General features: G+C 43.1%; 1 protein-coding gene across 2 annotated transcripts in view; it reads right to left on the bottom strand.

Annotated features, from left to right (window-relative positions):
* sned1 (sushi, nidogen and EGF-like domains 1) overlaps positions 1-18,314 on the bottom strand; it is a 72,815-nt gene that overhangs the window by 25,914 nt on the left and 28,587 nt on the right. For both annotated transcript variants that reach the window (XM_084307674.1, XM_084307673.1), the window contains exons 13-20: positions 17,839-17,958; positions 15,611-15,727; positions 8,631-8,774; positions 7,440-7,613; positions 6,426-6,539; positions 5,183-5,296; positions 1,120-1,233; positions 797-913 (exon numbers count right to left, since the gene is read on the bottom strand). In XM_084307674.1, the coding sequence (XP_084163800.1) occupies positions 797-913; positions 1,120-1,233; positions 5,183-5,296; positions 6,426-6,539; positions 7,440-7,613; positions 8,631-8,774; positions 15,611-15,727; positions 17,839-17,958 (1,014 nt within the window). The remainder of the gene's footprint in view (positions 1-796; positions 914-1,119; positions 1,234-5,182; positions 5,297-6,425; positions 6,540-7,439; positions 7,614-8,630; positions 8,775-15,610; positions 15,728-17,838; positions 17,959-18,314) is intronic.

Genomic DNA, 18,314 nt, shown 5'->3' with positions numbered 1-18,314 from the left:
CAAAAATAACTGTAACTGGGTTTAAACACACTATAACGTGGAAAGAGACAATAAACCACACAATGATAACACTTGCAACACTTGACATCTTATAAAACAACTAGAACCACACATTCTGCTGCAACCGCGTTGTGGTTAACTGTCTGTAGTATTGCACTGTCTCTGTGCTGACCCCCTGCAGTAGTCTCGGTGGCAGCATTGCTGTTGTCCTCTGGCGGTAAAAAGGTGTACCACAACTACACGAAGGACTACATGAAAGTCAATGGAGAATGGTGGAAATAAATTCTCAAAAGAAATGCAGCCATTTACTTCCTGTTGCCTGAAACTTATTCCCACACGCTCATCCTTGTCCTATAGTGTGTGAGATAATGCGCAGATTCACACGCACACACACACATGCGCGCACACACACACGCACGCACACACGCTACCGAATGTAGTGCTCTGCCTACCACAGACATAAAAAAGCATTAAAGTACCATCATTACACTTGGCTGGACACTCATTTCATTTCCAATGCTGTAAACCCCGATATGGATATGTACATAATGTATTAATAGCCTACTATATGTTCTACTTTATATGTTGGGTGATGATGTGCTACATCAACCAAGGCTAATGCATCCATCTTTCATCACCTCATTCTGAAAATCATTCTGATCCTGATTATTGATTGACAGGTCCACACATTAAGCTTAGAATAATTTCCAAGAACTGTTTTGACTTAAGGTTCGGATGGCAAAATTACATTTTTGAACGTATACGAGTAACGAGGAGGAAGGTGAAACCCGCTGACCTTTCTCACAGTCCTTTCCCGTGTGTCCGACTCTGCAAGCGCAGCTGTAGTTCCCTCTCCTGTCACTCCTGCAGAGGCCACGGTTTCCACATGGCTGCAGTACACAGGGATTCTCCACTTGGGGGCGACAAAGACCAGCGGCTTACTGTAGTGTGCTGTACTGATACAGCAGCTCAGTTGGTTTAGGTTTTTAGTGTGGACAACAGCTGTTTCATACTGCAGATGTATTTCAAAATCATGAAGGACGACACAGAAAGTGAAAGACTAATATCTATGTGAATTAGGCTTTATCACCATGATATAATGACACTTCTGAGACTTACAGATCTGGCATCGGTCCCCGAAGAAGCCCTCTTTGCACACGCAGAGGTGATTCCGCCTGTAACCCCGACACGCGCCGCCGTTCAGACAGGGGTTGGACTCACACCCGTCCTGCTCTGAAGGAACCATCCAGAGACACAAAGGCAGATTGGATGGTTTACACCTAGAATCCGTTTCCATTATATCCATTACAAGCTGTTCAAACAGACAGCAGGGGGTAGGGAATTAAAGGGGAATACCACCCAAATGAAGGATTCTAATATATTATTTCCATGGCCTTTGAAGGTTCAATCAATATCTGTGAACATGAGCTACTCTCTCTCTCTCCCAAAGCCTGAAATCAGAGACTTTACACACTGTTGTTGCACTCTATTTCTGGCTTTTGGAATGTCTTGGAAAATATTATCACGTCGATAGTTCTGTTATGTCCATATTCTCTGTACAGCCTTGACTAGTTAACAATGGTCAACTAGTATAACAGCTCAAGACACTAGGGTGACAGTCAGACAGTGTTTCTTAAAACAACAGCCAAAGGGCCAGGACTCAGGAGATAGGAGACGTCCAAGGTTCTTTTCGACTCCAGTTCTTGTGCGAGACATAACAAAGCCCTAGACCCATCTTTTGTTTTGATTTTCTCACTGGGGCATTTTTGTTTACCTTTCTTGTCAGATCTGTTATTAATTTGTCATCTTTTGACGTCATGTCAACTTTGTACTTAAGGTAAGTCTGACCAAAGCTCTTTGTCACTTTCTGGTCAGACGCTTTGTGTGCTACACATTTGTCTCTGATTGTAAACTGATAATATAATCTTTCTATAGCCATGGAAACAGATAAATAATAATAAATGTTCTTTTTTATACTATATACTATATTCTGAATTTCTATTCTTCTATATTTCACCAATATATTTGGACTGTCTTAGAGCGTAGGAGTAAACATGTATGAATTCTTAAATTGGGTGTAGTTCCCCTTCGATGGTAGCCTCGCAAGCCATCAGAACACAGTGACGACGGACTGTGCGCCTCTCTCGCAAGCGTCTTCATTGTTACCGTGGAAACGATACATTTTCCCCTGGCCGGTCGGTAGTTAAATCACTGAACTGTTTGTTTGTGTGTCTCTTTTGTACCATCGAGCCTGCCTCGTTACGTGCGATTTCTAAGAATGTATTTTGATGCACTGTTGCCTCTATAGCAGGGGTCCCCAAACTTTTTCCTGTGAGGGCCACATAACTTTTCCCTTCTCTGGTGGGGGCCGGGGTCAGTTTGTAACAGAAAAAGTGTGACGATCGCAGGGGTGCCTAAACGTAAACATTTATTGTTTTCCAGAAAGCCACACATAACCAAATATTAATAACCCTTTCCGGGATCTTCACAGAAAAAAAAGTCAGGAAATAAATAATAGCACTATTAATGAAATAAATAACACTATTTATGAAATAAATATACAGTACCTACATACCACCTAGCTCTAGCTCTGTACTATTTAAAAGCACAGTGCAGCACACACTCAAAGGTTATCGCACCTCAGAGATGGCAGTGGACATGACATATGTAAAGGCCTTGGGATTGAGGAACATACCAGCCAATTGAGGAACATACCATCCAAAGGAGGAAGCAGAAAAGGATGGACGAGTATGTAGTTGAGTCATCTTGTGGCACAAGCTCAGACCTCAGCTCAGGAGATCAGCTGAGACAGAGACGGTTCTATCCAGTCCTCGACAGAATGCTGCAAGAGCTTGAGAGCAGGTTCTCATGAGTTGGAGAACAACTTATGAGAGGCATACAGGCATGTTATCCAGCCTCAGACCAGTTTCTCTCAGTGGAATTGCTGCAACCCCTCGCCACACATTACAATATCCAACTACTGCCAGAGGAGATCACAGTTGCAAAGTGTTTCCTGGTCAGGACAGGCAGAGATGCAGTCCCTACTATCCAAAGTGTATTTTCCCTCTTGGATGATAATAATAATAATAATAATGCATTTTTATTTATAAGGCGCCTTTCAGGACACAAAAAAAAAAGTCCACAAATCGGTGAATGAAAAAATTATAGGATCAAATGAAAACTACTACTTACTAAAAATGGATGTTTAAAAGTACTAAAAACAAACAAAAAATATCAAACACTAACAAAACATTCAGCACAGACAATGGGGATACTGCCATCTTAAAAAATTTAAAGAAATAAAAATAATTGTTTTATTTATTTTTTTAAACTTTTTTTTCAAGCTCCGGGGCCCTCATTTATCAATGGTGCGTACGCACAGATATGTGCGTAACCCGTGCGTACGATAATTTCTAAGCAATGTGTGGGACTTATCAATTTGAACGTGTGCTTGACTTTGTGCATATATTTACGCACAGCTCAGGCCGTGCATACCTGGCGCCCAGCGGTAGAATATGAAGAATGCAGACGGACGGCATTATGCTTTCATCAGTTTCATGCATTAGTTTCAATAATGACGTGTTCTGTATGACCCGTAATTCACTATAGTGCATTGTAAAATAGCGACATTAGTGTAATTATTGTCAAACCCTAAATAGCATTTGGAATAGGTATTTCCGAATAAATTCAGCCTGGTTCATAGCGTTATTATAGGAATACTTCTCGCAGTGTGTGCTCAGATGTTTTCAGAGATATAGGGCATGTCTATTTGCAGAGAGAGAACATAATAATATTAAGTAGAGTTCGCTACCCGAGACACATTCTCCTTGATTTGTACCGCAATTTGAGACACGCATTGGAGCGTGGAGCAAATTTGGCTGATAATGTCGTTGCCGGTAGCTGGGAGGAAAACGACTCATTCAGGTCTAATTGTATTTAATTCAATTGTAATGTTATAATTAAAACATCACTTAAATGCAGATCAGGGTTATCCACTGACTGAAGCCATAATGACTCTGACCAGAACCACGGGCTCACAAGCGCACAATAGGCATTGTAGAGCGCAGAGTTGGCCGGTTGAAATTGATTTCATTTCAGTCATTACAGTGCTTAATGTTGGGTCAGCTTGTCATTTATTTCTGTCAATGTGCTGGTTCTGTAGCAGGACTGGGTCAGTCAACATCCTTGGCTCCCGGCGCACCGAAGATAGTCTACACACTCCCTCCTCCTCAGCGGAGTTGTCTGTGAAGTGTGAACTTGACAACTTCATTGGATTTATTTATTCTCTAAAAATATCTATAATCATACGATTAAATATTGTTTAAAATAAAACGCTAAATACTATTATTCTGTGTGTCATGTTTCCAAATAAGATTGTTCACAACGGGAAATGCTGTATACGTTCAATTTGTTGGTTAGACCTCGGTGATCAATCTCGGTCTCAGTGAAGTTTCTCAGAGTTGGCTCGGCTTAGTCCATTATTTCACATCCCATGGGGGTGTTTCATGACCATATATGGATAATCGTGCACAAGCATGGTATTTATCAACACAGAGTGTCCGTGGGACACGTCTACGCACGTGTGATAAATCCCGTTTTTTCTGTACGTACACACATTCTAAATTCTTAAGAACGAAAATAGAACACTTTCTAAGAATTGTTGATAAATGAGGGCCCGGGGCTCTAGGGGGCCGGGCCAAATGTGGAGGCGGGCCGTAGTTTGGGGACCACTGCTCTATAGCAACACTCGCCTAAACCATCTGCGTCAGTAAACATGGGAATCGGCATCCGATCAGAACCGGGCACAGTTCTGTTCCGGACCAAGGCGTTGAGACAGGGAGGGAGGCCAGACCCATCTTGCTTTGTGAAGGCTCTGGGCAAAAATGTCCCTGAAAGTTCAGAGAATGTGCTTCCAACACGTTGGATTACGAAGGAAAAACACCTCCTCTCGATAGAACAGACGGGGTTATTGTTTTCTAACAGTGTCCTCATTCTCACATTAATGTGAGAGATTATCTCTTTCTAAACAATGTTTTTCTTTTTTTCCGATGGAATGCTGAGAACCGGACTGCTGACAATTCACGGCTCATGGAGGGCAAAAAAGAAAAAGAAAAGAACAATAGAAAAGTAAATTTCCAACCCGTGTTGACAGTAAGACACACGGGGGGCATGAAGGAGGTACCTATTTCACAGTCTTGGCCCCGGAAGCCCTGCTGACAGTGACAGAAGTAGGACCCAGGCTGGTCCTCGCATGTTCCTCCATGTTTACACGGCTCTGACAGGCACTCGTCTATGTCTTGGGTGGAGGGAACACACACACGTACACACACACACACACACACACACACACACACACACACACACACACACACACACACACACACACACACACACACACACACACACACACACACACACACACACACACACACACACACACACACACACACACACACACACACACACACACACACACACACACACACACACACACACACACACACACACACACACACACACACACAGAGTATCTCTTTAAGTCAGTCTTGTTTCACCAGCTCGTTTGAACACTTTCCCTTCCAGATCATTTAATTTCTCAGACGGCGAAGTCGCTTTTTGGAGCAAAACAGGAACGCTCAAACGCAGGTTGGCCACCCGCCACAAACTCCGGGTAGTATAATTGATCTACTCCGCGAGCTACGGTCCAAGATTCACCAGTATTTGGCTGCTGGCTGGTGTTAATTTCACCCTGATTGAAGGCAGTGGCTGAAACATGTTGTTGGTGTTAATAACATAGTCCAATAAAAACCCTTTTAACTGCAGAAGTGTGTGATCTCTAAAACGTTATTCCTATGACGGCCTGATGACCTGGCCTTCTTTTTAGGTGCACACACACACACGCACACACACACACTTTTTATGTGCTTGCAAGGAGCCACTGTATAACATCTGCGCCGTGTGCGTTAACCCTTTCACTACCACACTACAGAAGGTTAACCCTTTACTATCACACTACAGACGGTTGTGCGCATGTTGATCTGTTTCGAGTCCCCATAAAGCACCGGCACAGACTTGTTGATCACAGCATGACACAGTGTGCTGGTCTGGCAGTGTGCCAGACCAGAGAGCGCCCTGCCAGACCAGAGGGGGGACAGTGGCTCAGGAAGGTAGATCGGTCGCCTAGTAGTAGGTTCCCGGTTCGATTCCCGCTCCTCCCGTGGCAGCGTGTCGATGTGTCCTTGAGCAAGACACTCAACCCCCTAATTGCTCCCGATGAGCCGGTTTAGGCACCTTGCATGGTTGCCTCTGCCTTCGGTGTGTGAATGTGTGAGTGAATGGGTGAATGTGAGGGAAAGAAATTGTAAAGTGCTTTGGATAAAAGCGTTATATATAAATGCACCATTTACCAGCCTGTACCACCGTACCTGTCTGACAGCGGCTCCCGCTGAAGCCCTGGTTGCACTCACACAGGTAGGACGCCACGTGGTCCCGGCAGCTCCCCCTGTTCAGGCAGGGCTGTGACGAGCACTCGTTGATCTCTGGAGAGGAGAGGAGAGAAAAAGAAAAAACACACTCCGTAAACACACTGAATCTGTTTCTGCTGTAAACACACTGAATCTGTTTCTGCTGTAAACACACTGAATCTGTTTCTGCTGTAAACACACTGAATCTGTTCCTGCTGTAAACACACTGAATCTGTTTCTGCTGTAAACACACTGAATCTGTTTCTGCTGTAAACACACTGAATCTGTTTCTGCTGTAAACACACTGAATCTGTTCTTGCCATAAACACACTGAATCTGTTTCTACTGTAAACACACTGAATCTGTTCTTGCCATAAACACACTGAATCTGTTTCTGCTGTAAACACACTGAATCTGTTTCTGCCGTAAACACCGTAAACACACTGAATCTGTTTCTGCCGTAAACACCGTAAACACACTGAATCTGTTTCTGCTGTAAACACACTGAATCTGTTCCTGCTGTAAACACACTGAATCTGTTCCTGCCGTAAACACACTGAATCTGTTTCTGCTGTAAACACACTCTGTTTCTGCTGTAAACACACTGAATCTGTTTCTGCTGTAAACACACTGAATCTGTTTCTGCTGTAAACACACTGAATCTGTTCCTGCTGTAAACACACTGAATCTGTTTCTACTCTACAACCTCGACTGTAACCCATCCCATATTACTTAATACTTTCCTGAAACGACTCATCCGGCAACTCATTTCTACTTCAGGGAAGACAAACTATTCCAAATTACTGTAAGTCATCATTGAAAGTGTGCCAGGGTAACATTTGCCCCTTTTGCGACTCCTCTGGGATCGAAAACCGGGAGAGGCTGTTTTTTGTAAAAAAATAAATAAAAAAAAGCACAGAGTTTGTAGTGTTGTGTTTTTATGACTACGGGGCCCATGTGGTGTGCGTTACGGACCCTCACAGACAGGGGGCTGGCTCCAGGCTCCCTGACTGCCGCAGATGCTCTGGGTGGCCCTGGGCGTGGGCGTGAAGCCCGGGTGGCAGGCGTACAGCGCCGCGGATCCCGGCGCCGTGGAGGAAAATTGGACCTCTGCGTTCTTAACCTGCGGCGGCGGCCCACAGCCCGGCTCTGGAAGCGCAGCAACACAAACACAAAACAACACTTTGTACACAGTAGCGGCTTTTAAAAACACTCTCAGCGACATCATGTGCTGGCAATGTTACACACACACACACACACGTACACACACTATCTGTAGAAGCTGGAGGAGACGCTGGAATATACTGATGCAGCAAGTTAAAGATACGATCCGGGATTTATATTTGACTGTCTAAATGTGGGGCCATATACATCTTGATGAGTTCGAATTACTTTCCGTCGTGACTCAAAACACGGGTTTGTTTTACTCTGTTATATATGTCATAAATGTTTATAAATATCAACAAACCCTTTTCAGCATCAAAAGTCCTTCTATCATAGACCACGACAATAACATTTTAGAGTAAAACTTTTTTTCTATCCAATATATTTATATTGTGTAAACACAGCCAGTAAGAGAGGCTACAGTGGGTCAACAGAGGTGCCATGTTGCATTCACCTTAGGCCTATAAAGCTACAATCCAGAATGTGTTTGACCCTCTAAACTTTGGGGATATATTCACATAGAGTTTAATTAATTGGGGATTATTCACATAGAGTTTAATTTATTGGGGTTTATTCACATAGAGTTTAACCTGTTGGGGATTATTCACATAGAGTTTAACCTGTTGGGGATTATTCAACAAATTCCGATTAACAGAGCTTAACTTGTTTTACCCCAATGTTAACATTGTTGACGTTTACAGACTCATAAAGTCATACGTTTCTGTATCAAAAGAATACATTTCTAACTATGTTACCAAAACCAGTAGTGTGAGTGACAGTGTTTGAACAGAGGCTGCCACGCTGAAATCACGGATTGTGCCTTTAAGTGTTATCTCCCGGCCCGGACAGCATGTGCACATTGTACAGTATAGGAAGTCCAGTATCTCTGCACTTGGCGGCTCAAGATACCCACCGCATTAACCGATCTATAAAGGCCATTCACTGCGTTATCAACATGGCAGCAGCACCGCCACTGAGCGTTATTACAGGATGTCTGCTCACCTGCCGAGGACTGCGCTGAGCTCCTGCTGGTCTCACAGTGTCTGCCGCTGAAGGCCTCGGTGCACTCGCACTTGTACTTCCCTATGTAGTGGAAACACGTCCCTCCGTTCAGACAGGGGCTGGAAGCGCAGGGGTCCGGCTTCCCTGTGGAACGAGACAAAACCACACACAACATGACGGAACGCACAATCACCATACCGTAAAGTTGCTCCAATAGTGTTTTTGCATTTATTTATTTATATTTATGAATTAGCTTATATCATTATTATTCATTATTTATACTTGTTACTTCCACTTTGTTGCTCTTGTTTTTCTAATTTATATATATTTCGTTTTTGCCTCCTTCTGTTACTGTATGTCCTTGTTGGAAAATAATATTATGTTATGTTACTGCTCTGAAGCACTTTGGGCTGCAATTCTTGTATGAAAGAAAGGTGCTATACAAATAAAGTTGATTATTATTATTAATAATAATAATAATAATAATAATAATAATAATAATAATAATAATAATAATTATTATTATTATTATTATTATTATTATTAATTATTATTATTATTATTATTATTATTATTATTATTATTATTATTATTATTATTATTATTATTATTATTATTATTATTATTATTATTATTATTATTATTATTATTATTATTATTATTATTATTATTATTATTATTATTATTATTATTATTATTATTATTATTATTATTATTATTATTACTGGAAAATAAAGAGCTAGGCAGGTGTTTTGAAGGAAAAGTTACCCAATCTAATGAATAAGTGAATTTCATTCAACTTCATAGAAGGTTACTACAAACTCTCCATTGGTCTCCCTCTTATTGTGCAAGCAGCGGTTGCACAACACACAGTTGGAAAAGTCTAAATTGCACGGATGAAAAGCCTCATGGATTTGGTGTTTATTGGCAGACATGCGCACACAGTGTTGCGCATGTGCTCACTGCTCACATACTCAAAAAGAAACAAATACTTTGGTTGCTTTGCTCAAACGACTGCGAGAAATGTTATAATGCATGTCAATATCTTTGTATTGTGTGTATTGTGTGTATTTTGAACCTCTGCAGGCAAATACACAAACACACACACACAGTGTGAAAGAAAGAAAGAAAGAAAGAAAGAAAGAAAGAAAGAAAGAAAGAAAGAAAGAAAGAAAGAAAGAAAGAAAGAAAGAAAGAGAGAAAGAAAGAAAGAAAGAAAGAAAGAAAGAAAGAAAGAAAGAAAGAAAGAAAGAAAGAAAGAAAGAAAGAAAGAAAGAAAGAAAGAAAGAAAGAAAGAAAGAAGTTAGAGAGAGGTTACAGAGAGAGAGGTTACAGAGAGAGAGGTTACATAGAGAGAGAGATAGAGAGGTTACAGAGAGAGGTTACAGAGAGAGAGGTTACAGAGAGAGAGAGAGATAGAGAGGTTACAGAGAGAGGTTACAGAGAGAGAGGTTACAGAGAGAGAGGTTACAGAGAGAGAGGTTACAGAGAGAGAGGTTACAGAGAGAGATGTTACAGAGAGAGAGGTTACAGAGAGAGAGAGATAGAGCGGTTACACAGAGAGGTTACAGAGAGAGAGGTTACAGAGAGAGAGGTTACAGAGAGAGAGGTTACAGAGAGAGAGAGAGAGAGGTTACAGAGAGAGAGAGGTTACAGAGAGAGAGAGAGGTTACAGAGAGAGAGGTTACAGAGAGAGAGGTTACAGAGAGAGGTTACAGAGAGAGAGGTTACAGAGAGAGAGAGAGGTTACAGAGAGAGAGAGAGGTTACAGAGAGAGAGAGAGGTTACAGAGAGAGAGGTTACAGAGAGAGAGGTTACAGAGAGAGGTTACAGAGAGAGAGGTTACAGAGAGAGGTTACAGAGAGAGAGAGGTTACAGAGAGAGAGGTTACAGAGAGAGAGAGGTTACAGAGAGAGAGGTTACAGAGAGAGAGGTTACAGAGAGAGGTTACAGAGAGAGAGAGGTTACAGGGAGAGAGGTTACAGAGAGAGAGGTTACAGAGAGAGAGGTTACAGAGAGAGAGAGGTTACAGAGAGAGAGAGGTTACAGAGAGAGATGTTACAGAGAGAGAGGTTACAGAGAGAGAGAGGTTACAGAGAGAGAGGTTACAGAGAGAGAGGTTACAGAGAGAGAGGTTACAGAGAGAGAGGTTACAGAGAGGTTACAGAGAGGTTACAGAGAGAGAGGTTACAGAGAGAGAGAGAGGTTACAGAGAGAGAGAGGTTACAGAGAGAGAGAGGTTACAGAGAGAGAGGTTACAGAGAGGTTACAGAGAGAGAGGTTACAGAGAGAAAGGTTACAGAGAGGTTACAGAGAGAGAGGTTACAGAGAGAGGTTACAGAGAGAGAGAGGTTACAGAGAGAGAGGTTACAGAGAGAGAGGTTACAGAGAGAGAGGTTACTGAGAGAGAGGTTACAGAGAGAGAGATGTTACAGAGAGAGAGGTTACAGAGAGAGAGAGGTTACAGAGAGAAAGAGGTTACAGAGAGAGAGAGGTTACAGAGAGAGAGAGGTTACAGAGAGAGAGATGTTACAGAGAGAGAGGTTACAGAGAGAGGTTACAGAGAGAGAGGTTACAGAGAGAGAGGTTACAGAGAGAGAGAGGTTACAGAGAGAGAGGTTACAGAGAGAGAGGTTACAGAGAGAGGGGTTACAGAGAGAGAGAGATAGAGAGGTTACAGAGAGAGGTTACAGAGAGAGAGAGGTTACAGAGAGAGAGGTTACAGAGAGAGAGGTTACAGAGAGAGAGGTTACAAAGAGAGGGGTTACAGAGAGAGAGGTTACAGAGAGAGAGGTTACAGAGAGAGAGGTTACAGAGAGAGGTTACAGAGAGAGAGGTTACAGAGAGAGAGATGTTACAGAGAGAGAGAGGTTACAGAGAGAGAGGTTACAGAGAGAGAGGTTACAGAGAGAGAGGTTACAGAGAGAGAGGTTACAGAGAGAGGTTACAGAGAGAGAGGTTACAGAGAGAGATGTTACAGAGAGAGAGGTTACAGAGAGAGGTTACAGAGAGAGGTTACAGAGAGAGAGGTTACAGAGAGAGAGATGTTACAGAGAGAGGTTACAGAGAGAGAGAGGTTACAGAGAGAGGTTACAGAGAGAGAGAGGTTACAGAGAGAGAGGTTACAGAGAGAGAGGTTACAGAGAGAGAGGTTACAGAGAGAGAGAGGTTACAGAGAGAGGTTACAGAGAGAGAGGTTACAGAGAGAGAGGTTACAGAGAGAGAGGTTACAGAGAGAGAGGTTACAGAGAGAGAGGTTACAGAGAGAGAGAGGTTACAGAGAGAGAGGTTACAGAGAGAGAGGTTACAGAGAGAGAGGTTACAGAGAGAGAGAGGTTACAGAGAGAGAGGTTACAGAGAGAGAGGTTACAGAGAGAGAGGTTACAGAGAGAGAGAGGTTACAGAGAGAGAGGTTACAGAGAGAGAGAGAGGTTACAGAGAGAGAGAGGTTACAGAGAGAGAGGTTACAGAGAGAGAGGTTACAGAGAGAGAGGTTACAGAGAGAGAGGTTACAGAGAGAGAGGTTACAGAGAGAGAGGTTACAGAGAGAGAGGTTACAGAGAGAGATGTTACAGAGAGAGGTTACAGAGAGAGAGAGGTTACAGAGAGAGAGGTTACAGAGAGAGAGGTTACAGAGAGAGGTTACAGAGAGAGAGAGGTTACAGAGAGAGAGGTTACAGAGAGAGAGAGGTTACAGAGAGAGAGGTTACAGAGAGAGAGAGGTTACAGAGAGAGAGAGGTTACAGAGAGAGAGGTTACAGAGAGAGAGGTTACAGAGAGAGATGTTACAGAGAGAGATGTTACAGAGAGAGGTTACAGAGAGAGAGGTTACAGAGAGAGAGGTTACAGAGAGAGAGAGAGAGGTTACAGAGAGAGAGAGGTTACAGAGAGAGAGGTTACAGAGAGAGAGGTTACAGAGAGAGATGTTACAGAGAGAGATGTTACAGAGAGAGGTTACAGAGAGAGAGGTTACAGAGAGAGAGGTTACAGAGAGAGAGAGGTTACAGAGGGAGAGGTTACAGAGAGAGAGAGGTTACAGAGAGAGAGAGGTTACAGAGGGAGAGGTTACAGAGAGAGAGAGGTTACAGAGAGAGAGAGGTTACAGAGGGAGAGGTTACAGAGAGAGAGAGGTTACAGAGAGAGAGGTTACAGAGAGAGAGAGATTACAGAGAGAGAGGTTACATAGAGAGAGGTTACATAGAGAGAGGTTACAGAGAGAGAGAGGTTACAGAGAGAGGTTACAGAGAGAGAGAGGTTACAGAGAGAGAGAGGTTACATAGAGAGGTTACAGAGAGAGAGAGGTTACAGAGAGAGAGGTTACAGAGAGAGAGGTTACAGAGAGAGAGGTTACAGAGAGAGAGGTTACAGAGAGAGAGAGGTTACAGAGAGAGAGAGGTTACAGAGAGAGAGGTTACAGAGAGAGAGGTTACAGAGAGAGAGGTTACAGAGAGAGAGGTTACAGAGAGAGATGTTACAGAGAGAGAGGTTACAGAGAGAGATGTTACAGAGAGAGAGAGGTTACAGAGAGAGAGGTTACAGAGAGAGAGGTTACAGAGAGAGAGGTTACAGAGAGAGGTTACAGAGAGAGAGAGGTTACAGAGAGAGAGGTTACAGAGAGAGAGGTTACAGAGAGAGAGAGAGGTTACAGAGAGAGAGGTTACAGAGAGAGAGAGGTTACAGAGAGAGAGGGTACAGAGAGAGAGAGGTTACAGAGAGAGAGGTTACAGAGAGAGAGGTTACAGAGAGAGAGGTTACAGAGAGAGAGAGGTTACAGAGAGAGAGGTTACAGAGAGAGAGAGGTTACAGAGAGAGGTTACAGAGAGAGATGTTACAGAGAGAGAAGTTACAGAGAGAGAGGTTACAGAGAGAGAGAGGTTACAGAGAGAGAGGTTACAGAGAGAGAGGTTACAGAGAGAAAGGTTACAGAGAGAGAGGTTACAGAGAGAAAGGTTACAGAGAGAGAGGTTACAGAGAGAGGTTACAGAGAGAGAGGTTACAGAGAGAGAGGTTACAGAGAGAGAGGTTACAGAGAGAGAGGTTACAGAGAGAGATGTTACAGAGAGAGAGGTTACAGAGAGAGAGAGGTTACAGAGAGAGATGTTACAGAGAGAGATGTTACAGAGAGAGAAGTTACAGAGAGAGAGGTTACAGAGAGAGAGGTTACAGAGAGAGAGAGGTTACAGAGAGAGAGGTTACAGAGAGAGAGGTTACAGAGAGAGAGGTTACAGAGAGAGAGGTTACAGAGAGAGAGGTTACAGAGAGAGAGAGGTTACAGAGAGAGAGGTTACAGAGAGAGAGAGGTTACAGAGAGAGAGGTTACAGAGAGAGAGAGGTTACAGAGAGAGAGATGTTACAGAGAGAGAGGTTACAGAGAGAGAGGTTACAGAGAGAGAGAGGTTACAGAGAGAGAGGTTACAGAGAGAGAGAGGTTACAGAGAGAGAGATGTTACAGAGAGAGAGGTTACAGAGAGAGAGGTTACAGAGAGAGGTTACAGAGAGAGAGGTTACAGAGAGAGAGAGGTTACAGAGAGAGAGAGGTTACAGAGAGAGAGGTTACAGAGAGAGAGAAGTTACAGAGAGAGATGTTACAAAGAGAGAGGTTACAGAGAGAGAGGTTACAGAGAGAGAGGTTACAGAGAGAGATGTTACAGAGAGAGAGAGGTTACAGAGAGAGAGATGTTACAGAGAGAGAGGTTACAGAGAGAGAGAGGTTACAGAGAGAGAGGTTACAGAGAGAGAGAGGTTACAGAGAGAGAGGTTACAGAGAGAGAGGTTACAGAGAGAGAGGTTACAGAGAGAGAGAGGTTACAGAGAGAGATGTTACAGAGAGAGAGAGGTTACAGAGAGAGGTTACAGAGAGAGAGGTTACAGAGAGAGAGGTTACAGAGAGAGAGGTTACAGAGAGAGAGAGGTTACAGAGAGAGAGGTTACAGAGAGAGAGGTTACAGAGAGAGAGGTTACAGAGAGAGAGGTTACAGAGAGAGAGAGGTTACAGAGAGAGAGGTTACAAAGAGAGAGGTTACAGAGAGAGAGGTTACAGAGAGAGAGGTTACAGAGAGAGAGAGGTTACAGAGAGAGAGGTTACAGAGAGAGAAGTTACAGAGAGAGAGGTTTACAGAGAGAGATGTTACAGAGAGAGAGGTTACAGAGAGAGAGGTTACAGAGAGAGAGGTTACAGAGAGAGAGGTTACAGAGAGAGAGGGGTTACAGAGAGAGAGGTTACAGAGAGAGAGGTTACAGAGAGAGAAGTTACAGAGAGAGGTTACAGAGAGAGAGATGTTACAGAGAGAGAGGTTACAGAGAGAGAGGTTACAGAGAGAGAGGTTACAGAGAGAGAGGTTACAGAGAGAGAGAGGTTACAGAAAGAGGTTACAGAGAGAGAGGGGTTACAGAGAGAGAGGTTACAGAGAGAGAGGGGTTACAGAGAGAGAGGTTACAGAGAGAGAGGTTACAGAGAGAGAGGTTACAGAGAGAGAGGTTACAGAGAGAGAAGTTACAGAGAGAGGTTACAGAGAGAGAGGTTACAGAGAGAGAGGTTACAGAGAGAGAGGTTACAGAGAGAGAGGTTACAGAGAGAGAGGTTACAGAGAGAGAGGTTACAGAGAGGTTACAGAGAGAGAGGTTACAGAGCGGTTACAGAGAGAGATGTTACAGAGAGAGAGGTTACAGAGAGAGGTTACATAGAGAGGTTACAGAGAGAGAGGTTACAGAGAGAGGTTACAGAGAGAGAGGTTACAGAGAGAGAGGTTACAGAGAGAGAGGTTACAGAGAGGTTACAGAGAGAGGTTACAGAGAGGTTACAGAGAGAGGTTACAGAGAGGTTACAGAGAGAGGTTACAGAGAGGTTACAGAGAGAGAGGTTACAGAGAGAGGTTACAGAGAGAGGTTACAGAGAGAGGTTACAGAGAGGTTACAGAGAGAGGTTACAGAGAGGTTACAGAGAGAGGTTACAGAGAGAGTAAAGACAAGGGGCCACTCACCCACTTCGCAGTGTTTCCCTGTGAACCTGTAGGGACACACACATCGGTAACTGCCGGCCTCCTCCTTACAGGAGCCTCCATTGCGGCAGGGGCCTGAGGCACAGGTATTGAGTCTAACTGGAAAGAAGAGACAGGGGGAAGGGAATCTTTGATGGTAGCGTCTAGATCCCATAGCCGGGAAGGACGTCTATACATTCATTTGTAATTTCTAGGCAGTGGGAGTGGTTAAGGTTAGGGTTAAGGTTAAGGTAAGGGATGGGACAGCTTCGCAACCATAGGCCAACACATGACAATTCCCAATAAAAATGTCCTTCTTGGCTATGGGATCTAGACACTACCATCTCTAGCTCAAATACACAGAATATTTGCTTCCGTTGAAAAGTCTTACAGAATAGTAATATGTTGTATCACCAAGTTATGCCACTATAAGGCATGCTTCATAGCGGATAGATAGACTTTATTTTTTAGTTTTTTTTGTAATTGGTAAATTAATACATTTCTTATACGGCGTCTTTGAGATCAATATTTCATATTTTCGTCATGGTACAGTATTCACATTTCACCCACGGAGTCTTGGCTGGTGCTGTAGGACTTATATTAGTATTATACAAACTGGAACTGGATCACCTAGATCAACATCCCATAATAGCGATCTTTTTGCTCCAGTATCATCCCCCATCGCTACGAGGAAGCTGCCATGAGTTTCAGCGTTTTTGATTATTATTATCCATACAAACTGCTCTGATCTATATATCACCCATACTACATGAATCATTTAACACCGGCCATTGATTTATAAACAACCCCCCCCCCCCCCCCCCCCCCCCCCTCCGGTCACCAGCAGATGACCAGTCATGACGTTTAGGATCATGTACAGTTGAAATTTTCTATATAACATTGATCGGTATCAAACTGCATTTGATCATATAATATATGCATTTATGGCTATATCTCACGTTCTATGAAATACAGCAGAAAACGATAAAAACATATTTATACTCTGGACGGTATTTTAGTATGAATGTGTGAATGAAAAAGTAAAACGTTCCTACATCCTGAACGATAGATAATTGATGTTGAATGGGCCATAGTAATGTCAATTTAGAAATACAATTTAAAAAGTTATAGCCCTGCAAAGAAGGTGAACATCTCCATAGACAAATAGCGCTGGCAGAGAGGCTACAAGGATGGATATAAGCTCCGGCAGAGAAAGGGTTAATCTCCATGGGAACACATTGGAACAGCGTTGAGATCACAAGCTAAATAAAAAGTCAAACACATTTGCTAGAGGGCCTGAGGATAAAAAGAACAACATTGCCATGCAGTTTATTGCTCTATTTTTCATGTATCAATATGAAATACTGCTTTCAACGCTCACAACACTCACATACTGCTTTCAACACTCACATACAGCTTTCAATGCTCATATACTGCTTTCAACACTCACATACTGCTTTCAACACTAACATACAGCTTTCAATGCTCATATACTGCTTTCAACACTCACATACTGCTTTCAACGCTCACATACAGCTTTCAATGCTCATATACTGCTTTCAACACTCACATACTGCTTTCAACACTCACATACTGCTTTCAATGCTCACATACTGCTTTCAACGCTCACATACTGCTTTCAACGCTCACATACTGCTTCCAACGCTCACATACTGCTTTCAACACTCACATACTGCTTTCAACACTCACATACTGCTTTCAACACTCACAATGCTCACATACTGCTTTCAACGCTCACATACTGCTTTCAATGCTCACATACTGCTTTCAACGCTCACATACTGCTTTCAATGCTCACATACTGCTTTCAACACTCACATACTGCTTCCAACGCTCACATACTGCTTCCAACACTCACATACTGCTTTCAACACTCACATACTGCTTTCAACACTCACATACTGCTTTCAACACTCACAACACTCACATACTGCTTTCAACACTCACTCACATACTGCTTTCAACACTCACATACTGCTTTCAACACTCTCAACACTCACATACTGCTTTCAACACTCACATACTGCCTTCAACACTCACATACTGCTTTCAACGCTCACATACTGCTTTCAATGCTCACATATTGCTTTCAACGCTCACATACTGCTTCCAACGCTCACATACTGCTTTCAACGCTCACATACTGCTTTCAATGCTCACATTACATTTATTGAATACACAATATCAATCTTTCGTATCAATTGTGCAACCTTTCTCGCAGTGCTTCCCCCAGTATCCGTGCTTGCATTCACAGGTGAACCCTCCGTCCCGCTCGTAGCAGTAGCCTCCACTCAGACACGGGGACGAGTCGCAGACCGATCGGGGCTGTACTGAAAAAACACACAGCGAGACTTGACTGTGTTCCATCGCACTGGCAACGGGGGTGAGGCTCCTAAAAACTTTCATTTTAAGCATTATGGGCTTGATCCAGCTATTACAACGCATAGATCATTTGTCATTTTATGGTCGGACGGAAATAAATCTTTCTAGAGTGTTCAACACCAAAATAAATCACTTTTCTTTTTAAAACGTCTCCCCAAACAGAAAGTCTGAACCCGCCTGCTGACTTCAATAGAAGACGCCACCCGTCGAGACCGACCCGGCATGGTGTTTCAAACTGTTTGTCACTATGGCAACTGGCCCCTATACAGTAGGTAAGAAATGAGTCTGTGCCCAAACAATCAGG

The sequence above is a fragment of the Notolepis coatsorum genome (genome assembly GCF_963971535.1).
Source record: "Notolepis coatsorum genome assembly, chromosome: 2".
NCBI lineage: Eukaryota > Metazoa > Chordata > Actinopteri > Aulopiformes > Paralepididae > Notolepis > Notolepis coatsorum.
The sequence above is the reverse complement of the archived record's forward strand: the minus strand, read 5'-3'. Positions and strand labels throughout refer to the sequence as shown.